This window comes from Dromiciops gliroides, chromosome 1 (genome assembly GCF_019393635.1).
Source record: "Dromiciops gliroides isolate mDroGli1 chromosome 1, mDroGli1.pri, whole genome shotgun sequence".
Classification (NCBI taxonomy): Eukaryota; Metazoa; Chordata; class Mammalia; order Microbiotheria; family Microbiotheriidae; genus Dromiciops; species Dromiciops gliroides.
This window is the reverse complement of record NC_057861.1, coordinates 1,335,125-1,358,812: the sequence shown is the minus strand read 5'-3', so window position 1 is coordinate 1,358,812 and position 23,688 is coordinate 1,335,125. Positions and strand designations below refer to the sequence as shown.

The window sequence follows — 23,688 nt, the reverse complement described above, 5'->3', positions numbered from 1 at the left end:
AAGGACACATAAATGATTCTTCCCTTTCCTTTCTTTCCTACCATCTCTGCTGGAATGTTAGGGCAGTAAGAAGGAAGCTGAGGGACAGACCTGCTACACTGGCCACAACTAGGAGCTGTCAGTGACCAACGTATGCTTGTTGATATTCATTATTTTTATTTATTTTTTCAGGGCAATGAGGGTTAAGTGACTTGCCCAGGGTCACACAGCTAGTAAGTGTCAAGTGTCTGAGGCTGGATTTGAATTCAGGTTCTCCTGAATCCAGGGCTGGTGCTTTATCCACTGAGCCACCTAGCTGACCCCCAATATATGCTTGTTAAAGAGAAGAATATTCCAAAAACTAGACCCATCCCAAAAGGAAGGGGTTTCAAGGAAAAGCTGCCTGAGCAGTTAGCAGAGATTTGGGAGACAAAAACCATGTCCTCAAAGAAGTTAGACTAAGTAACCTCTGAGATTAGATCCATGTCTGAGATGCTTCCACATGGATTAGGTCTTTGACCTGAAGCTACCTAGGTTTGGTAAAACAGCTTCAATAGCCACAATGCAAAGACTTTGTATAGGAGAACCAGACAGCAGAAGGGACCTGTCTCTTGGACACAGGAGACCAGCACTCTTCTCTCTCTAATAATTGATAGATGCTCCAAAGCCTGCACAGGAGGGAAGAAGGATATTCCCTTTGATTGCAGGGGAATCGTCCTTACCCAGGGAGAGCAGGTTCCAGGCATTCTCCAGCATGACCTCCTTGTACAGCTCCTTCTGAGGGGGGTCCAAGAGGCCCCGCTCCTCCTGGGTGAAGTCCACAGCCACATCCTGGAATGTCACAGTCTCCTAAATCATCAGAAGTCATAGGACAAAGAGCTGAATGACACTTCAGAATTAAACAGTCCAACTCTCAACAATGTACAGGAGGAAATTTGAAGCACAGACAAGGGATTTGCCCAAAGGTCATACCCTTTATGAGTGTCAGAATAAACCCTTGAAACCATTAAGAACCCAATGGAACTTTAAGAAAAGCATTTCATATCATCAGATGGAATAAAGTTGAGAAATATTTTTCTATCAAATATGTCTCCCTTTGGAATCAAGGAGAAAGCTTTATGTTTTACATGTGAGGAAGGTGGACCTGTGGAGGAGAAAGAGAGAGGGTGATGGGAAATTTCTTCCTTATGAAACACTCATAAAAATTATATATTCTGGGACAGCTAGGTGGCGCAGTGGGTAGAGCACCAGCCTTGGATTCAGGAGGACCTGACTTCAAATCCAGCCTCAGACACTTAACACTTACTAGCTGTGTGACCCTGGCAAGTCACTTAACCCTAATTGCCCCGCAAAAAAAAACAAAAAACAAAAAAACCAAACACCAAAAAACCACCCCAAAACACAAAAAAACCCCAAAATTTAAAGAAAATGATCTATTCTAAAGAAAAGTTTGTGAGAAGCTCATGGGCACACTGCATTCTGGGGCTTGTGAAATGAGTGCAATTGTTGGGTGCTTTGTGTTTCCTTTCTTTAGGTTTCAGACAGAAACTGATCTTTTCCAATCTAGTGGCCTTTGTGGAGTTTTACAAATTTCCTGGCATATTGAGTGCAGTATTTTGTTTTTCTGTGATGATTTTTATATTTATTTTTCCCAATTACATGTAAAAACAATTTTATCATTTTAAAAAGAATTTTGAGTTACAAATACTCTCCTTCCCTCTTCCCTTCACCCTGGGATTGAGATGTGAAATTGTTTCTGTACAAGTAAAGATAGTCCTGCTCCCTGTGCCAGCAAAGGGTCCCTTGTAACCTCCTTCTGACCAGTTGCTCAACTGTCTGAGCTGAGAGCTCTCTAAGCTGCTGCTGTTGTCCTGGTGGTGAGGCCTGAACTGCACTGTGCACCAGGCCCAACCACCTCCACCTATCCTGCCAGTCTCCTAAGTTTTCTTGGATTGAAAAATGATTTCATCCCAACACTTGCTGGTTCTACCCCTCTAGAATTTGATTTGAGGAATTATTTCAAGTTGTTTGGAGGAGAATGTGAGAAAGTTCAGGTTAGTTTCTGCCTTTATTTTACCATCTTGACCCCACTTTCTTCCTAACATCATAAATTTAGTCTTTGGTATATGAAGCCATCCATTTCAGCAGACTTGGAAATGCGATTTACACCCCTCTCATGTCTTGTCTGCCTACCCAGCTTGACCAGTTAGAAAAACAGAGGGAGACTCTATGCTTTTAAAGTTGCACAGAAAAGTTTTCATTCTCTTTGTACTCTTTTTTCCCTTTGGCTAATCAGGCCAAAGGGAAAGCTCCCTTTGGATTTGCCAAGACACAGAATTATCTCCTCTAGGAGTCCCTGAAGTTCTCTTTGCCTGTGACAATCAGCCCACATGCACGTCATGTGGAATTTAGTTATTGAGATTCCTCTTCCAGGCTGGAGGAGCAGGAGCAAACAAGGGAGGATGTCTGGATAAAAATCACAGGGCCTCTTACCTGCCTACTAGTGGCTGCTTTTCCCCCACAATGGTTCTGCTCTACCTTAAGGCCATCATGGGAATCCCTTCCTCATCACCAATCATGATTGGTGAGTCACAAAAATCAAGAGGCTGAAACCAGTTCAAGGTAATGAGAAGTTTCTTGATTGTCACATGCACATAGACTCAATGTAGGCTGATACATACATGTAATGTAGGCCATACATAGAGGTTGCCTGTGGGAGACCACAAAATTCCTCTAAATTACCCCAATTTTTATACACTTGGTCATGCAATGCTGATGTCTTCCCTTCACCAAACATTGTTCCCCACTTGACATAATACTGACACAAATCCTTTTCCTCATTCTGAAGACATTCTATTTCTGAGAACATCCAGATGTCTTCTTTCACACAATCCTGCAGTTCATGAGATGATGCCTCCTTTTTTGTTTGTTTTACAAACTGGAGGGTTGCCATGCATGAACTTCCTTTGTTTTACCACTCTGTTACAATCAGACAAAAAAGTTAACCTTTACCAATAACCTCAATGTTCCAGAAAATAAGCATGTCTCTGATGAGCACATTCATGTTTCTTTTCAGTACAAATCCTGGGATGAGAAGACAAGAAATGATCTCTGGCTGAAGGCCTTCTCACACTGAGTCCATAGCTGGCTTGTACCCAGAGGGAATTTTCTGCTGTGAAAGAAGCTCTTTACTCCATTTCAAGGCCTTTCCTCATTCATGTCAGTTTTTAGATTCCTATTTCCTATGAATTCTCTGATGAGAAAAAAGGGCTAACTTTACAAGGAAGACTTTACCACAGTGATCACATTCATAAGGTTTCTCCCTAGTGTGGATTCTCTGATGTGAAAATTTTTTCACATGAATTACTTTCAATGGATTTCTCTCCACTGTGGGTTTTCTAATATGATAGAACCTTCATCTGAAAGTATTTGCACACTGATTACATTCATTAGCTTCCTCCCCAGTGTGGATTCTGTGATGTTCAGTGAACTTGTGTAATGTCTTTCCACACTAATTGCATTCATAAGGTTTCTCTACAGTGTGCGTTTTCTGGTGGTTAATAAGATTAGAATTGCATCTGAAACTTTTCCCACACTGATTACATTCATAAGGTTTTTCTCCAGTGTGGATTCTCTGATGTTCAGCACGATTGCACCTCCATGTGAAAGTCTTTCCACACTGATTACATTCAAAAGGTTTCTCTCCAGTGTGGATTCTCTGATGGTTAACAAGATTGGGCTTGCATCTGAAACTCTTTCCACACTGATTACATTCATAAGGTTTCTCTCCAGTGTGGATTCTCTGATGTTTAACAAGATGGCACCTCCATCTGAAAGTCTTTGCACACTGATTACATTCGAAGGATTTCTCTCTTGTGTGGGTTCTCTGATGTTTAACAAGATCAGAGCTCAATGTGAAAGTCTTTGCACACTGATTACATTCAAATGGTTTCTCCCCAGTGTGGATTCTCTGATGTTGCTTGAACTTGTATTTGATTCTGAATGTCTTTCCACACTGATTACATTCATAAGGTTTCTCTCTAGTGTGGATTCTCTGATGTAGCATGAGATTGTATCTGATTCTGAATGTCTTTCCACATTGATTACATTCAAAAGGTTTCTCTCCAGTGTGGATTCTTTGATGTTTAACAAGAAGGCACCTCCATGTGAAAGTCTTTGCACACTGATTACATTCAAAACGTTTCTCTCTAGTGTGAATTCTCTCATGTCTAATAAGGATGGATTTGTATGTGAAAGTCTTGCCACAGTGATTACATTCAAAAGGTTTTTCTCCAGTGTGGATTGTCTGATGTCTAATAAGAATGGATTTGTATGTGAAAGTCTTGCCACAGTGATTACATTCAAAAGGTTTCTCTCCAGTGTGGATTCTCTGATGGTTAACAAGATTGTACTTGCATCTGAAAGTCTTTCCACATTGGTTACATTCAAAGGATTGCTCTTTAGTGTGGATTCTCTGATGTTTAACAAGATAGGCCCTCCATCTGAAAGTCTTTGCACACTGATTACATTCATGAGGTTTCTCTCCAGTGTGGATTGTCTGATGTCTAATAAGAATGGATTTGTATGTGAAAGTCTTTCCACATTGATTACATTCAAAAGGTTTCTCTCCAGTGTGGATTCTCTGATGGTTAACAAGCTGGGACCTCCATCTGAAAGTCTTTCTACACTGACTACATTCAAAGGATTTCTCTTCAGTGTGGACTCTCTGATGTCTAAAAAGAATGGATTTGTATGTGAAAGTCTTTCCACACTGGTTACATTCATGAGGTTTCTCCCCAGTGTGAATACTCTGATGTTCAGTGAACCTGTATCTCCTTCTGAATGTCTTACCACACTGATTACATTCATAAGGTTTCTCTCCAGTATGGATTTTCTGATGGTTAACAAGATTGGACTTGCATGTGAAACTCTTTCTACACTGATTACATTCATAAGGTTTCTCTCCAGTGTGGATTCTCTGATGGTTAACAAGCTGGGACCTCCATTTGAAAGTCTTTCTACACTGACTACATTCAAAGGATTTCTCTTCAGTGTGGACTCTCTGATGTCTAATAAGAATGGATTTGTATGCAAAAGTCTTTCCACACTGGTTACATTCATGAGGTTTCTCCCCAGTGTGAATACTCTGATGTTCAGTGAACCTGTATCTCCTTCTGAATGTCTTACCACATTGATTACATTCATAAGGTTTCTCTCCAGTGTGAATACTCTGATGTTCAGTGAATCTGTATCTCCTTCTGAATGTCTTACCACACTGATTACATTCGTAAGGTTTCTCTCCAGTATGGATTCTCTGATGGTTAACAAGATTGGACTTGCATGTGAAACTCTTTCTACACTGATCACATTCATAAGGTTTCTCTCCAGTGTGGGTTCTCTGATGTCTAACAAGACTGGACCTCAATGTGAAAGTCTTTGCACACTGATTACATTCAAATGGTTTCTTCCCAGTGTGGATCCTCTGATGTACAGCACAGATTTCTCTCCTAGAAAAGTCAGAGGGACCATTATTCATCCATCTTTGCTGGTGAGTTTCTTCCATAGAAAGGCTTATCATTGCAGGAGACTCTTTTATTTCAAGCCTTATCTCACCTAAAAGAAACAAATAAACATAGAGTCACATATACACACGTATATAATTATATCCCCTTTCCTCTACTGGCAGAATATAAATTGATTTTCATTCTGTTTCCCCCAGGCAAAGAGAAAAGGCCTCAAACTTAAATGGGTAGAATCAACCATTTGAAAATGTCATTAGCTCACATCTGAAAGATGATTTTATTTACTTAATAGTAATTTTTCTTATTACATGTAAAAATAATTTTCTCCTTTTTTTAGTTATATACATTTATATGTATATCTTTGAGTTCCAATTTGTATCCTTCCTTCCCTCTCTCACCTCCCCCCCTCGCAGAAGTGGAAAACAACTTGAATAAAAGGAAAAAAATGAAATAAAGTAAACAATAGTATGAGAATTGGAATGCCACCCCTGCTAGAGAGATACTGTAGGGAAGTTCAGCCATGAGGAGAAAGCACGTGATTTAGAAACCATGTGACTTTAGTGTCTAGAAGGTACATCTATAGAACCACCTGTGGGACTTGTCAATCAGAGCTATCAGCCAATTAGCTTGGAGCTGTGTGTGTATGTGTATGGCCCTGTTTCTGTTGGAGAGGAGGTTTCTGGGAGAAGGAGGGAGTGAGTGAGCTCTGTCTTTTGAGGGGACTTCGTGTGGAGTGGAGTTGAGATGCTGGCTCCCTGAGATAGATAGATGAAGGAATCTTGGCCTGTTTCTCTCTTCTCACCAAATTTTTATGCAAGTCTAAACTCCTGCTGAAGCTTATAATTTATGGTGACCACTCAATAGATTTTTACGCAGTATCAGTAGAATTTTAGCCCCATACAACAGCATGCTTCTGTTTGTGTTCCATCAATATCAGTTCTTTCTTTGGAGGTGGATAGTATGTTTCATCAATAGTTCTTTAGGATTGTCTTGGATCATTGTATTCTTTGGAATAGTTAAGTCATTCATAGTTCTTCATCCAACAATATTGCTGTCTCTGTACACAAAGTTTTCTTGGTTCTTCTAACTTCACTATACATCAGTTCATACAAGTCTTTCCTGGCCCTTCTGAAATCATCCTGCTTGTCATTTCTTATGCCACAATAATATTACATCACCATGATTCACCACAGCTTGTTTAGCCATTCCCCAATTAATGGTGTTCCCTTGATTTTGTGGTAAAATAATGGAATTTGGCAGACTGATTGGAGATAGGTCACACTTGGCCTGTCCTGAGTGACATATACTGCTGATGTCAGCAGGGGAATGACTCTCCACAGGCAGTTTGAAATGAAAACCATGTTTTGATCGGCATTTAGATTTCATAGTTTTTTTCTCTGGATCTGGATAGCATTTTCCATCATGAGACTTTTTAAATTCTCTTGGTCATTGTATTGCTGAGAAGAGAAGATGAGTGTATATACAAAGAGCTTCATACACAATCACATTGGGTCTTTGCAAAAAAACAGTAGCATAGGCAGGACGGGCATTCTCATTACATTCACCACTCAGGGCATGAGTTCAGATTAGTTCAGAGTGTCTTGACCCAAATACCAGCAGCTGAGACTAGAACTCAAACCTTGTGAATGGGCATGCTTTGTCCACAGTACTAGACAAATTGTCTCCACTTTGAATCTTGCCTCTTCACTCTTACTGTCTTCATAAACATTATGCCATTTGGTATACATATAGCAAATATTCCTATTATTTCATCATCTAACTTATCTGTAAGCATAATGTATTTTCCCTGGTGATCAATTATGAGGATCAAATGAGATAATACTTGCAAATTGCATGGCACATAGTAGGTACTATGTAAATGCTATCTACTTACTACAATGGGATAGAATTCCAGGCCTAAAGTCAGAAAGACTGATCTTCCTGAGTTCAACTCTGGCCTCAGCCAAGTCACTTAACTCTATTTGCCTCAGTTTACTCATGTGTCAAATGAAGTGGAGAAGGAAATGGCCAACCACTCCAGGATTTCTGACAAGAAAACCCTAAATGGGGTCAGAAGAGTGAGAAAAGTCTGAAAAATGACTGAAGAATAAGTGTGTGCTATTATTTTTAGCATTATTTTGATTTCTACTTTTTCCTCATTCTGCTTTCCTTAAAGCATTATTATACTTCCTTTCTTTCCTGTTGAACTAAATGTCTGTCCATTCCAGCACCCTCTCTTTTCAAGGAGATCAGATAAGAGTGAGGTCCATGAGCTGTTGCCTCTTCATAAAATCTCCATGTTTGCACAGTATACTCTGAGCTCTGTGACAGCAGGGACTGTCTTTCACCTTCCTTTGAATACTCAGGGCTTGGCACAGCACCAAAAATAAAAGGTGAGCTGCTTAACCAATGTTTACTGATTGCCTGACAGTCCCAGGGCTGAGACCAGGCCACAGCCTCCAGATTGTGGTCTCTTTCCTCATTGTCAGGTGCATATTCTGGCCTCAGTCATGTGTTGTCTCTTTTTGACACCTAATCACCTTTAAGTGTCACCTTTGTCAGGTTCTAACCCTGATGGAATCTGACCAGACCCAATAGTGAAGTTCACAGAGGCTTCTTTCCAGGCTCCTAAAGGGTCCCATACCATGCACCCCTGGGAGTCTCTATCTCCCAGCTCCCCAAACTGAGGGGGTGGTCACCTGCATGAGCCTGACCAAGGATTCTCCAAGAATGGGACAGAGATGGAGCCAGAAAGGGACCTGGGCTGCTGATTTAGGCAAAGCTTGGCCTTGGATGACTTCCAAGTAAGGCAGTAGCCTTCTCTCCTCCTCATGTGTTTGGAAAGAGAAAAAAAAAAGCATGAAACCAGGCTTCCTGGGTCCACTACAAATTTAGGTAGATCATCTCAGGTGGGTCCTCACTGTGGCAAGGCAATGCTTTGTCATCTCCTTGACTGAGTCCCAATACCATTCGATACAGTAGCTTTCCCAAATCTTTTCAATACTCCCAAGCCTCCCTTATGGCTTACTTCCACCACCTCCCCCAGCTTCTCACCTGAGAATTTGGCTTCTTATTTCACTGAAGAAAACAGGACATTTAGGTCAAAGGATGTGACTGGGCAATTTTAAGTTGAAGAAATCAAAGTTATTTATTGCCATATAAAAAATGTTCTAAATCACTATTGATTAGAGAAATGCAAATTAAAACAACACCAAGGTACTACCTCACACCTATAATATTGGTTAATGTGACAAAACGGGGAACACAATAAATGTTAGAGAAAATGTAGAAAAATTGAAACATTGATGCATTGTTGGTGGAGCAGTGAACTGACCCAACCATCCTGGAGAGCATTTTGGAACTATGTCCAAAGGGCTTTGGGACTGTGCATACCCTTTATCCAGTAATACCACAATCAGGTCTGTATCCCAAAGAGATCATTAAAAAGGGAAAAACACCCACATGTACAAAACCATGTATAGCAGCTCTCTTTGTGGTGGCAAAGCATTGGAAATTGAGGGAATGACCATCAATTGGGGCATGCCTGAACAAGTTGTGGTAAATGAATGTTATGGGATACTATTGGCTTTAAGAAATGACGAGCAGGCAGATTTCACAAAAACCTGGAATGACTTAAGTGGACTGATGCTGAGTGAAGTGAGCAGAACCAGAGAACATTGTACACAGCAATAGCAACATTGTGTGATGATCAACTGTGACAGACTTAGTTCTTCTCAGCAATACAATGATTCAAGAAAATTCCAAAGAACTCATGATGGAAAATGTTCTCCAAATCCAGAAAAAAGAACTGTAGATTCTGAAGGCAGATGGAACCATACTATTTATACTTTTTTTTTTTGAAGGTTTTTCCCTTTTATCCTGATTCTTCCTTTACAACATGACTAATGCAGAAATATGTTTAATGGGATTGTACATATATAACTTATATCAGATTGCTTTCTGTCTTTGGGAGGGGGAAGGGCAGGAAGGGAGGGAGAAAAATTGGGCAGTAAAAATCTTATGAAAGCAAATGTTGAAAACTATCTTTACATGTAACTGGAAAATAAGAAAATACTTAAATGATTTAAAAAAGAAATTAAAAACTGGACATTTATCAAGAATTATCTCATCTTCCTCATCTCACATAAATCAGATGCCTTCTTTTCCTCTTTGACCTCAGTGCCAGACAAGAAGATCATCTTTCTACTCCCTAAAGCAAATCCTTTTACATGTGCTAAATAATCTCATTCCATCCTGTCATCCACCTCCTGGTTCTCCTTTTTCCATGTCCAAAAGGAAACTCCTCATCTTTCCCCCAATCCTCCTTTCTTCCAATGTTCCTATTGCTCTCTGAAGCATGCTCCCCAGAGTCCAGGCTCACAAATGAAGTGCCATGCATGCCTGGCATCCCACCACCACACTCCCTACCCCCATGCTCAATCTCTTCCAAAGTTCTGGGATTCCAGCTGGGTAACATCTCTTGCAGACTCCTCCTTCTCTCCCCAAACTATCATTGTCTTGGTTCAAGTGCCCCTCCCCCACAGCTGAGCTATTTAAGGGCCTGCTGCTTGGTCTGGCTGCCTCATCTCCCCCAAGTACAGTCATTCCTCCCCCCAGTGGTCAAGCTCATCTTCCTAAAGCTCTCACCTGACCATGTCCCCACCTACTGAACTACCTCCAGAGGCTGCCCAGCAAAAGGATCACATATAACACTGTCTCTGGGGCTGCTAATGCACTCTGTCACCCATCCCTCTGCTACTCCTCCAGGCTTCTTTCACTCTATTTCCCCCAGACAGGCTACACTCCAGGGGTACAGGCCTCCTATGTGTTCTGTCACTCTACTTCCTGACACCAAGGGATTGTCCCCCACTCCCTACTGCCTAGAATGCTCCCCGTGGCTTCCCTGCAGCCCTAACTAGAGCCCACTTTCCACATTCCTGTCCATAGTGGGCTTCTACATAAGGTGTTGGTGTGTTGTTTGCCACATCAGATGGTGGGCTCCAGGGAATCAGGAGACAGCCCTTGCATCTCTTTATGTCCCCAGTGCTTAGGGCCTGGCATGTAGCAGGCCCTTCAGTGTTTGTTGACTTGAAGGTCTAAGAAAGAGCTCACATGGAATAGCCTTAGGCCTTTGACACTTTCAGGAGAGTTTCATGTCCCCAGGTTATAAACAGTGACTTCTTAGAGGATCATAGATTGACCCCTGGGAGGGAGATGAAAGGCCATGAAGTCCAACCCCCTCATTGTACAGATGGGAAAACTGAGGTTTGGTGGCTCAAGGGACTGGCCCAGGAAGCCACTGCTAAAAATGTCTGACAAAGAATTCCAAGGCAGGGCCTCCTGCCCCCACATCCTGCCCTTGCTTCACCACAACACATAGAAGCCTCTTGTCATCACAAGTCTCCTCTACCTGCTTTCACCTCACTCACCTGCACAGCAGCGCCTCAGGCCTGCTTGCTCCAGCATCCATGGTGCTTCCCTTTGCTCAAAATAAGAGATCACATCTTCTCTGGGAACAGGAAGCCCTGGGCAGGGAAAACCAATTGGGGATGAGCATGGAGAGAAGCTTGGAATTTACTTGTCTTTAGGGAAAGGGGTATGCATACACAGCTGCTCCATTTTGAGAATCGCTCCATTATATTCAAACATCTGTGTCTGTACTTATACTTGTACTTGCTTCCCAGCAAGTACCCCACAACAGGATGTGCCATGTTGTCCTCTTGTACAACCTGTTCTGAGAATCAGCCAAACCCTCTGCCCCTATTCTGACATATTCCATTCTGGCAGAAACTCAACCCCAAAACCAGGTAAAAGGGTTCTTGTGCCAGATCAGCCTTGAGCCCCAGCTACAGAAGCCTTGATGAGTCAGCTTTTGCCCCATCCCCCTACCCCACTCCTCACTCCCTGAAACCTATGTAAACTTGGGCTGCTGTTCATTCATGGAGTGTTTGCCTCTCCAGGTGGCAATCTTCTGCTTGAAAACTCCAGAAACCCTAGCGGGTCCAAAGTCAATTTCTCTGCCAATGACAGGGGCATGCAAGCAAGGCCCACAGGAGGGTTCCCAGGATGCCTGATGGATCATTTCCATGGCACTTATTTCAGGGAGGGCTGGGGGAGGGGCTGTGGGGAAGACCATGGTCTTGGTACACCTCCATCATAGAAGGATGGACTCACTGCAGAGCTTCCATTCTCTAGCACTTAGAGATGGGTGACAGAGGAGCAGTGGAGAGAGCCCTGGGCCTGCAGTCAGGAATGCCTGGATTTAAAGCTGGCCTCAGACAGTTCCTAGCTGTGTGCTCCTGGCCAAGTCACTTAACCTGTTTGGTTCAATTTCCTCAACTGTCAAAGGGGAAAAATCAGAATATCACCAAACTTGGAAGATTATTATGAGGATGAAGTTAATGTTGGATAAAAGAGGGAAAAGGACCCACATGTACAAAAATATTTATAGTTGCTCTTTTTGTGGTGGCAAGGAATTGGAAATTGAGGGGATGCCCATCAATTGGGGAATGGCTGAACAAGTTGTGGAATATGAATGTAATGGAATACTATTGTGCTGTAAGAAATGAGGAGCAGGCAGATTTCTGAGAAACCTGGAAGGACTTACATGAACTGATGCTGAATGAGATGAGCAGAACCAGGAGAACATTGTACACAGTATCAACAACATTGTGTGTTGATCACCTGTGATATACTTGACTCTTCTCAGCAATACCTTGGTCCAAGATAGTTGCAAAGGACTCATGATGGAAAATGCTCTCAACATCCAGAAAAAAAGAACTATGGAATCTAGATGCAGATTGAGCCATACTATTTTAATTTTTTTGTTGTTTTTCTTTCTTGAGGTTTTCCCCTTTTTGCTCTGCTTCTTCTTTCATAGCATGACTAATGCAGAAACATGTTTAATGTGATTTTACATATATAACCTATATCAGATTGCTTGCTGTCTTTGGGATGGGATAGGAAGGGGAGGGAGAAAAATTTGAAACTAGAAATCTCATAATAACAAATGTTGAAAACTATCTCTACATGTAACTGGAAAATAATAAAATACTTTTATGAAAAAAGAAAAGAAAAGAAACAAAAAACAAAACTTAATATAGGAAAGAAAGCACCTGGAAAGTGGCAGCTCTACATGAATGCTTCTTCCCTTCCCTTTCTTGCCTACCATCTCTGCTGGAATGTTAGGGTAGTAAGAAGGAAGCTGAAGGACAAACCTGCTACACCGGCCACAACTAAGAGCTGCCAGTGTCCGATGTATGCTTATTAAGGAGAAGAATATACCAAAACGTAGACCCATCCCAAAAGGAAAGGCTTTCAAGGAAAAGCTGCCTGAGCAGTTAGCAGAGATTTGGGAGACAAAAATCATGTCCTCATAGAAGTTAGACTAAGTAACCTCTGAGATTAGATCCACGTCTGAGATGCTTTCCCATGGATTAGGTCTTTGACCTGAAGCTACCTAGGTTTGGTAAAACAGCTTCAATAGCCACAATGCAAAGACTTTGTATAGGAGAACCAGACAGCAGAAGGGACCTGTCTCTTGGACACAGGAGACCAGCACTCTTCTCTCTCTAATAATTGATAGATGCTCCAAAGCCTGCACAGGAGGGAAGAAGGATATTCCCTTTGATTGCAAGGGAATCGTCCTTACCCAGGGAGAGCAGGTTCCAGGCATTCTCCAGCATGACCTCCTTGTACAGCTCCTTCTGAGGGGGGTCCAAGAGGCCCCACTCCTCCTGGGTGAAGTCCACAGCCACATCCTTGAATGTCACTGTCTCCTAAATCATCAGAAGTCATAGGACAAAGAGCTGAATGGCACTTCAGAATTAAACAGTCCAACCCTCAGCAATGTACAGGAGGAAATTTGAAGCACAGAGAAGGGATTTGCCCAAAGGTTATACTCTTTATGAGTGTCAGAATAAACCCTTGAATCTATTCAATAAAAGCCTAATGGAACTTTAAGAAAAGCATTTCATATCATCAGTTGGAATAATGCTGATCAACATTTTACTATGAAATGTGTCTCCCTTTGGAATCAAGGAGAAAGCTTTGTGTTTTATCTGTGAGGAAGGTGGACCTGTGGAGGAGAAAGAGAGAGGGTGATGTGAAATTTCTTCCTTATCAAAAGCTGATAAAAATGACATATTCTTAGTTTTATTGATTAGTTCTAAAGTTTTCTTGCTTTCAGTTTTATTAATTTCTACTTTAATTTTGAGGATTTGTAATTTAGTATTTAATTGGGGATTTTTAATTTGTTCTTTTTCTAACTTTTTAAGTTTCATGCCCAACTTACTGATCTCTTCTTTCTCTTTCTTTATTGATGTAAGCATTTAGAGATATAAAATTTCCCCAAGCACTGATTTGTCTGCATCCCATAAGTTTTGGTATGTTGGCTCATTATTGTCATTCTTGTGTATGAAGTTATTATTTCTATGATTTGTTGTTTGACCCACTCATTCTTTAAAATCACTTTATTTAGTTTCTAATTAATTTTTAGTCTACCTTTCCATGGCTCTTTATTACATGTAATTTTTATTGCATCATGATCTGAGAAGGATGCATTTGCTATTTCTGCCTTTCTACACTTGACCATGAAGTTTTTGTGCCCTAATATATGGTCAATTTTTGAATATGTGTCATGTGCCGCTGAAAAAAATTTATATTCCTTTCTATCCCCATTCAGTTTTCTCCAGACATCTATCATATGTAACTTTTCTAACATTCTATTCACTTTAACTTCTTTCTTATTTATTTTATGGCTAGATTTATCTAAGTCTGAGAGGGGAAGATTCAGATCCCCCACTAGTATAGTTTTGCTGTCTATTTCCTCTTGTAGTTCATTTAACTTCTCTAAGAATTTGGATGCTACACCACTAGGCACATACATGTTTAGTATTGATATTGCTTCATTATCTATGGTACCTTTTAGCAAGATGTAGTTTCCTTCCTTATCTCAAAAATGATATATTCTAAAGAAAGGTTTGTGAGAAGCTGGCAGATACACTGCAGTCTGGGTAAAAAACATTTCATATGATCACTTAGAAGAGAATAAAGTTAAAGAAAAGAGCTTCCTGAATGCCTGAAATAAAGTCTTATGTGGTTAAAAGCAGGAACAGGATTCTAAAAAGATACTGATCAGAATCTAGATGGCACTTAGTGGTATGAGATAATTTACAGCAAAGTGAAGATTTATCTGTTATTAATATTTTTTTTCTGGTGAGGCAATTGGGGTTAAGTGACTTGCCCAGGGTCACACAGCTAGTAAGTGTCAAGTGTCTGAGGCCGGATTTGCACTCAGGTCCTCCTGACTCCAGGGCTGGTGCTCTATCCACTGCACTACCTAGCTGCCCCTATAGTATATAGTTCTTAATTATAAAATTACACAGTGATAAGAGTAACTCTGATGTAGAAGGGATAGCTAGGTGACATAGTTGATAGAGCACTGGGCTTGGAATCAGGAAGATTCATGTTTATGAGTTCAAATGTGGCCTCAGAAACTTACTATCTGTGTGACCGTTGGCAAGTCACTTTACCCTGTGTGCCTTAGTTTTCTCATCTGTAAAATGAGCTGGAGAAGGAAATAGCAAACTACTCCAGGCAGTATCTTTGCCAAGAAAATGCCAAACCAGGGCAGTTCACTGGAACAGTGGATTGGCCCTGGAGTCAGGAGGACCTGAGTTTAGATCTGGCCTCAGACACTTGACACTTACTAGCTGTGTGACCCTGGGCAAGTCACTTAATGCTCATTGCCCCACCAACAAACAAAAAACAATTTAAATATCATGGAGCAGTAATCAGCATTACAGGGGACCTGGCAGCTTCAACATTAAAGGATTGGAGGGCTCAAAATATGGTATTTTGGAAGGCAACCATGAATCAACTACCCAGCAAAATTGAGCATAATCTTTCAGGGGAAAAGATGGAAATTCATGTAAATAGGGGACTTTTAAACTTTCCTGATGAAAATACCAGAACGAAATAGAAAATGTGATCTTCAGATACAAGACTCAAGAGAAGCATAAAAGGGTAAACAGGAAAAACCAAATAAACATGTTATTCTATAAGCTTAAACTGTTTACACATCCCTACATGGGAAGATAATATTTATAACTCTTGAGATCTGTATATGTCTCAGGACATATAGAAGGAGTATACATAGACAGAGGATGTGGGTATAAGTTTGGGTATTAGTTGACTTTGATGTGATGATATTAAAAAGGGGGGGGTAAAAAAAGGATTGTACTGGGAGAAGAGGAAATAGGCAGACTGAGGTAAATTATATCACTTGAAGAGGCACAAAAGACATATTACAATAGAGGGAAAGATGGGGGTGGGGGTGAACATTGTTTGAATCTTGCTCTTCTTGAATTTGCTTCAGAGGGAGTAACATACACACTCATCTGGGTAAATAAATTTATCTTACCCTATAGGGAACTAGAAGGGGAAGGGGGAAACAAAAAGGGGGACACTGATAGAAGGGAAGTCAGAAGTAGGAAGGGAAAAGGGAGGGGGGCTGATAGAAGAAAGGGCAGATTGAGGGAGGCAGTGGTCAGAAGCAAAACACTGGTGAGGAGGGAGAGGGTGAAAAGTGAGGGAAAAATGTAATAGGGGGGGAAATAGCATGGAGGTAAATACATAGTTTGTAATCACAACTCTGAATGTGAATGGGATGAACTCACCCATAAAACAGAAGCAGATAGTAGAGTGAATTAAAACCCAAAATCCTACAATATGTTATTTACAAGAAATATATCTGAAGTGCAATGATACACACACTGTAAAGGTAAAAGACTAGAGCAGAATATATTATGCTTCAGCTGAAGTAAAAAAAAAAATAGGAGTAGCAATCCTTACCTCAGACAAAGCAAAAGCAAAAATAGATCTAATTAAAAGAGATAAGGAACTACAACTTGCCAAAAGGTACCAAACACAATGAAGTAATATCACTTTTAAAACATATCCACCAAGTGGTGTAGCAGACAAATTCTTAGGAGAAGTTAAGTGAGTTACAGGAATAAATATATTAGTGAGGGACCTCAACCTTCCATTCTCAGAACTGGATAAATCTAACCACAAAATATACAAGAAAGAAGTTAAAGAAGTGAATAGTATCTTAGAAAAGTTAGATATGATAGTTCTCTGGAGAAAACTGAATGGGGATAGGAAGGAATATACCTTTTTCTCAATGGCACATGGCACCTACACAATAATTGACCATGTATTAAGACATAAAAACCTCACAGTCAGATGCAGAAAGGCAGAATTAATAAATGCATCCTTTTCAGATCATGATAGACTAAAAATTGGACACTAAATAATCTCATCCTAAAGAATGAGTGGGTCAAACAACAAATCATAGAAGCAATCAGTAATTTCATCAAAGGGAATGACAATGAGACAACATACCAAAACTTATGGGATTCAGCCAACACAGATGTTTGAGGAAAGTTTATATCTCTAAATGCTTATGTGAATATAGAACGAGATCAAGAATTGGGCATGCATCTAAAAAAGGAAAATGCCTTTTGGCATTTACTCCAAAGTGAAACCAGAGAATCCCTGTTTACTTTTCCTAAGAGAGTAAATGGGTCTTATTGTTCTCTTTAGCAAATATCTAGGCATCCTTGTCCCTTGTAAACCCTTCCTCTGTCTTTAGTAGTATTTGCTTTAGGTTAATTTGTATTACGCTAATAAAACTGACATTACCCTGTAACCAGTGAGCAAAGAAACCTTATATTAATTTCTCTGAGTATTCAACATCCCCTGTGACTAAACTTCAACTATCTAGATCCCCTTATCTTTGAAAAATACCCTTCCTGTTTCCACATAATCTAATGCTAAACTGATTTGTATTGCTTGACTGATTTACATTTGTGACATCTCTTTTGGGTCGGTTTTTGGTTATGATAAGAAAATAATGTTACCCTATAAACAGTAAAGAAAAAAGGTTTAAATACTGTCAAAAGAGGAATACCTTTGAGAATCTTTCTTTTTGAGAGGTTCTCTGCATGTCATGCTAGCTTGTTATTAGGATGAAATAAATCAAAGCTTAGTTTTCCTACAAATTCTCAGATCTGGTTTTGTTGAGGTGTTCGCTTCTAGGAGAAGCAGGGATTGCCTTCTCTGATCTGTCTATGTGAGTTTCTGGTTTTGTTTATATTGTGGGAGGTTAGGTATGAAAGCTATGTTAATGTTCAACACTAGAAAAAGAAAAATTAAAAATCCCCAATTAAATACTAAGTTAGAAATCCTGAAAATTAAAGGAGAGATTAATTAAATTGAAAGCAAGAAAACTATTGAATTAATAAGTAAAACTAAGAACTAATTTTATGGGAAAAACACCCATAAAAGAGATACACTTTTGGTTAATTTGATTAAAAAAGAAAAAGAAAAACAAATTACCAGTATCCCCAAAATGAAAAAGGTAAATTCACCACCAATTAAGAGGAAATTAAAGCAATAATTAGGAGCTCATTTGGCCAACCACATCTCAATAAATCTGACAGTCTAAAGGAAATGGATATTTCCAAAAATATAAATTGCCCAGATTAACAGAAGAGGAAATAAGATGCTCGAATGACCAAAATGAAATCTGAACAAGCATCAATGAAGTGCCTAACACAAAATTTGCAGGGCCAGATGGATTTATGAATGAATTCTAAACATTTAAAGAAATATTCATTCCAATGGTATGGAAAATATGGGGGGAAAAAAGGAGGAGTTCTAGCGAAATCCTTTTGTGACACTGATAATATGATATGCTTATGATATGCTGATACCTAAACCAGGAGGAACGAAATCAGATATAGAATATTATAGAACAATTTCCCTAAAGAATATTCATGCAAAACTTTAAAATAAAATATTAGCAGAGATTACAGCAATTTATCACAAGGATTATACACTACTAATGGATGGGATTTATACCAGGAATTCAGGGCTGGTTGAATATTATGAGAACCACCAACATAGTTGCCCACATTGATGACGTGATGTCTAGGTAATAGAGACTAATGAGTGAAGTGGTCACCCTAGTCAGTCACTTGTAAAGAGGGAGAACTTAAAAACAAACCAGAGAGGGCAGCATTGGGTGGGGGTGGGGTGGAGGAGGCAGTGCTCAAGAATCCAGGGTGCCAATGAATCAATTTAAAACACAGAAGTTGAGAACGTGGCAGGGTGGTTACTACTTTAATCAATTCCATGCCAATTTTTTTTTTTTCAGGGCAATGAGGGTTAAGTGACTTGCCCAAAGTCACACAGCTAGTGTCAAGTATCTGAGACCAGATTTGAACTCAGGTCCTCCTGAATCCATGGCCAGTGCTTTATCCATTGTGCCATCTAGCTGCCCCCTCCTCCCCATGCCTATTTTTATAAAGACATGACTCATAAGTAAGGAATTGCCAGCTTTGTAGACAATCTCCTAGGTCTATGGAAATGGCCTGGATTGCTGATGTTGGTCATGGCTGTGGATGGACTGCACTCACCTGGGCTGGGGGTCTGCTGCTCCCAGGGGCCATGCTCTCTCAATCTGTGTAGGTAGCAAAGTAACCAAAGTGACCCAATTTTGTAAAGTTCCCCCATCTTCTCCCTAGTTCTTATCTACCTCAGGGACCAGCTTCCCCCACCCTTTATGGCCCCACAAAAGTAGCCAACAGCCAAAGCTCTCACTAACAGATGGAATGTTTTGATTCTATGCCTTTCCAGTAACCATGAGACAGTAGGGAGCCACCTGGAAAGTCCTTCCCCACTCCTTTAGCTCAGGACAGATAAACCTACCTTCCCTACCCCATATTCTCAATCCCATGCTGACTGACAGACCCTGGGCTCATACTCTGGGGGATGCCTATTTCTTGTGCCTTATAATAAACCAATTTCCCTCCCAGTTGGTGTCTGCACTTGAACCAATACCTGCTTGGGGCAGTCCTAGGTCCTCTGTAGACTGAGCTGGGGAGGAAGAAGGATCCCAGAAGGCTGAGGTCTTTCCTCTCTCTTCCTAGGCAGGAGACTGGCCTATGGGGATTTACTGAGGGTGAGGTCTTAGAGGAATTACAAAGGCCCAGGCCCTGCCTTCAGGAGAGACAGTCCAGGTGACAGAGGGAAGGCAGGATCTGGGAGGGTCAGGCTTGGAAATGAAGATGGCCTGAAAAGGAAGACTACTCCCTTCCCTCTTACTCCCCATCAGCCCCTCCTCCTCTCCCTGGCCTTCTACAGAGACCCAAGAGGCAAAAGGGATTCACCCCTAAATGGGATGAGACCAGGCAGAGCCTCAATGACCCCTGAATCACAGCTTTCCATCTAACTGGTGTTCTGGCCTCCCAGCATCCCCTCTCCCCAGCTAACATACACATGATCTAGACAATAGACTGCTTGATCTAAGAGGGAGAGAAGCTTGGGAAACTTGATAGGGAGGGCTCTGGAATGGATCTGCCAGGGAATGACCAGAGGAAGTCTGAGACTGAGAGAAAAAACCCAGCCTGGGATTTAGCCCCTTGTAGGGCACCTGAGAACCCTGAGAGAAGTGGGGGCAGGGAAATAGGAGGGCTGGGGCAGTGGAGCACAGGTAGGGTCTGGGAGGTATAGCTCAGAGAAGTCAGGGACACTGGAGGGACAGAATTGTTCTAGCTGAGCCTGGGAAAGCAAGATGACTCTGTCCTGAGGTGTAAATAGGCACCAGGGAGGACCCTTGGAAGCCTCTGGTAGTGCTTAGGCTTGGAATCCCTCAAGGGAGACAAAGGCCTGGCATCTGAGAGGGAACCAGCCAAGGAGCCATGAATTCAGATAAAGGGACCCAAGAAAGAGCATCCAAGGAGGGGTCTGGGGACAGGAAGGTGGATCCTGACAGGGGGCCAGGTCTGAAGAAAGAACAACTGTATCTCTAAGCAGGAGGTGGGGGCAGGGAGAAAGGACACCTGAGTCCTGCTGGGAAGGCTTGAAGCGGGATACCTGGATCCCTAAGGGAAAGGCTGAACTTTGGGATGGTGGGACCCAAAGGTCCATCTCAGGGGGGGTGAGCCAGGATGTCTAGGAAGTGATTGGGAGCCTGAAGAAGATATGGGGGAGCTGGCCCAGGAGCCAGGCCTGGGAGGGAGGCGTGCTTCTGGCAGACCTGGAGGAGGAGACCCAATGACAAGGACAGCCAGAAAAGGCAGGATGTGTGTGTGGGCCCTGGCTCAGACCTACCTGGGATCTGCAAGCACAGAGCAGGCTTCTGGAAGGCAGAGAGACTGCAGTTCAAAGACTTACCGCTTCCCACCAGCCCACTCAGGAAGGCTCTTCCTAGTCCCAAGAGCACCACCCTATCCAGGCCCTGAGGCCCTCAGGAGGATCAAGCCCTTTCCTCCAATCACACCCAGGGCCAGGCTCAAGGACTCTGACCGCCTCCCCTCCCTAAGCCCTGCCCTCCATCCCTTAGAATGCCTTCACTGCAATGATCCCTTCTTCCGCCTTAAACTCCTCCCAGGCCTCCAAACCCCACCCCCCTGCTCAAACCCCACCTGGGGCACCGCCCACTAAGCTGGTCACCTCTGAGGGCTCCTCCTCTGGAGTGCAGACACCACCTCCCTCCCTCCCTCCCTCCCTCCCTCCCTCCCTCCCAGACTGGGCTCCGCCTCCTTCAGAGCAGAAAGACTGCAATTTACAACAGCAGCTCCAGACTAACTGAAAGCAATCTCTGCAAGAAAATCAGACCATGCTGCAAAGTGATCTGACGGGCACAGGATTCGGAACTGTAAGAATAAGAAGCAAATGTCACTGGATCAGAATTACTCTACCCTGAATGCAATCAGTGTAGATTGTCAAGCTGATGGATGGATGCATGGATGAAGCCATTGTTCTCTGTAAGAGTTCAGAAATACATTCAAATGAATTGATGTCCTTTCGTAATTTTGGTACATGGTTTTAATCTATGACATTAATATTGTTATGCTTATAACTTTTTTCCTACTGAAATGTGTGTGATTCCTTTGTAAAGGAAATGCTGTCATTTGAAATAATTGTTAATCATCAATATCTTGGAGGGGGGACCCAGTGTTCTCCCCTTCTTTCTTAGTCCTTTTTTCTCCTCTCCCCTACTCCAAAATCCAATTCTCCTTGCAGGTAAGATTCATTTGGATCCTACCACTACTAGGGTCTATATCCAAAGAGATATTAAAAAAAAAAAAAAGGAAAAGAGCCTATATGTACAAAAACATTCAAAGCAGTTCTTTTGTTGTGGCAAAGAATTGGAAATTGAAAGCATGCCCATCAATTAGGGAATGGCTGAACAAATTCTGGTGTGTGGTTATGATGGAATACTATTGTGCTATAAAAAATGATGAGCATTATGCTCTCAGATATCCCCCAATATTTCTAAGTCTAATGAAGAAAAAGAAACAGTGAAGTCTCCAAGCTGTAGAAAATAGGTTTATTGAGAGAGGCTACCTGTCTCACAATAAAGCCAGTCTCAGGTCTAGGACCCAAAGACCCAAAGCCTTATGAGGCTTAAATGCTTATATACCCTACCAATTTTTGACAAACTCCTCCCATTTTACAGCCCACCAAGACACATAAAGTCAATCAAAATAATATATGTCTGGAATACAGTCTACAAATCAACAGTCAATTTACTTGACATGTTGTTGTGACAGAGAGACAGTCTAACTTTTTAGTATGTCTAAAAAGACACAGAGTCAAACAAATGTGATATTGTCTGAAATAAGTAATTCATAGCTCTATTGTCAAGGCTAAAGTCAACCTTGTGTTCATCTAACAGCATTTTATAAGCACCACTGCCTTATTTGCTCTATAAGAAATAGTTAATCATGTTAAATCACAATTTATACACAATATGCTGATTATCAAATCACAACTTGTAGTATATGATACTGATTAGATCACTTATACCTAAAGAGACAAATCGTATGTAAGGGTTGGGGAAAATCTCACTCACATTATCCCTCCTTTGATCCATGTTAATGAAGAAACTTTCTATGGTCCTCACCTTTCTCTGTCGGCTCATCTTGCCTTTCTTTTACTAGACTTTTAGCTCCTTAAAGTGGGGCACTGCTTCCAGGCTGCAGTATCCCAAGCTTAAGAAGTCCCAGGGGGTATGATTTAAGGAGAATCAGGTTCTTCCCTCTCCTGGCCTGTTTCCTGATCCTAGATGACCCCAGACCAACTTGCCAATCAACCAACTTTGTGTGTTGTAGTTGTTAGCTCCGTGGAGCCTGTGCCCCTCCCCCCCTGGGCCACTTCTACTGGAGCCTACCATCTGGTTCTCAGTAGGGGTGTAAAATCCAAGTTCTGCCTTAGCACCAGCATAGACCCCTGTAGTCTCTCCCCTGCCCAGGGCTCATCCCACTCACCAGACTGTGAGCTTAGTTCCAGAGGACACTGGTGCTTCAGCTGATTCAGAGGCTCTGGGGGTTTCTTTCTCTGGTGAGGACTTCCTGAGACTGGATCTGTGTCAGCGTGACTGTGGGGTTGGGCCGGACTCCTGTATCAGCACAGCGGCTCCCTCCTTCTGACCTTCCAAGGCGTTCTTGGTTAGAAGATGATTTCAGCACATTCTTCTGTGAGTTTTGCTGCTCCGGGCATTTTCCTATGACCTTATTTGGCTGTTTTTTGGAGCGATCATGTCATTAGTTTGGGAGCTCACTGCCTTTCCTCCGCCCCCTCCTTTGATCCAAAGACAAATACTAAATTTGTCTCGTGGATCATTAACAATCAAAAAGAAGTTGAAAACATAGAGGGAAGTCCTGTATGGGCAGTGCGATTTCCAGAGAGGGGCAGTCCCCATTTGAGGCACAAAATTACATACATGATAATGTGAATGGGTACAAGTTATCTTAGTATAGGTATATTGATTTAGTTGAAATACAGTTACAAAAATCAGAAATACAGCAAAGCTCAAACTTAATATCTATTACTTATTAGAATAGTGACAAACAGTGCCACAAAGACCCTTAATATTTCCAAAATATGATGGTCTGAGACATTTTGTACATGGAGGGCCGTAAAGGTTCACAAATTGTTATTTCCTCACGGTAGAAAGTTTTAATTGTATGCCAACTTTTTAATTTAATTTTTTTTAGTGAGGCAATTGGGGTTAAGTGACTTGCCCAGGGTCACATAGCTAGTAAGTGTGAAGGGTCTGAGGCTGGATTAGAACTCAGTTCCTCCTGAATCTAGGGTCGGTGCTCTATCCACT

General features: G+C 41.6%; 2 protein-coding genes across 9 annotated transcripts in view; both read right to left on the bottom strand.

The window, feature by feature from the left end:
- The window catches only part of LOC122733853 (immunoglobulin lambda-1 light chain-like), a 773,472-nt gene that overhangs the window by 420,437 nt on the left and 329,347 nt on the right, over positions 1-23,688 (bottom strand). The window lies entirely within an intron of this gene.
- Positions 1,399-22,870, bottom strand: LOC122733651 (zinc finger protein 883-like). 7 transcript variants are annotated; one of them, XM_043974256.1, is made up of 5 exons: positions 22,844-22,870; positions 18,986-19,029; positions 13,153-13,279; positions 10,931-11,026; positions 1,399-5,592 (listed from the first exon to the last, which is right to left on the bottom strand). In XM_043974256.1, exons 2-5 carry the CDS (start codon positions 19,016-19,018, stop codon positions 3,491-3,493), a joined length of 2,358 nt encoding a protein of 785 aa, XP_043830191.1. In that variant the 5' UTR covers positions 19,019-19,029; positions 22,844-22,870; the 3' UTR covers positions 1,399-3,490. The 7 variants fall into 7 exon arrangements, with proteins under 7 accessions (XP_043830191.1, XP_043830200.1, XP_043830165.1 ...); XM_043974265.1 differs by lacking the exon at positions 22,844-22,870 and adding an exon at positions 21,272-21,298; XM_043974230.1 differs by lacking the exon at positions 22,844-22,870 and adding an exon at positions 20,682-20,932.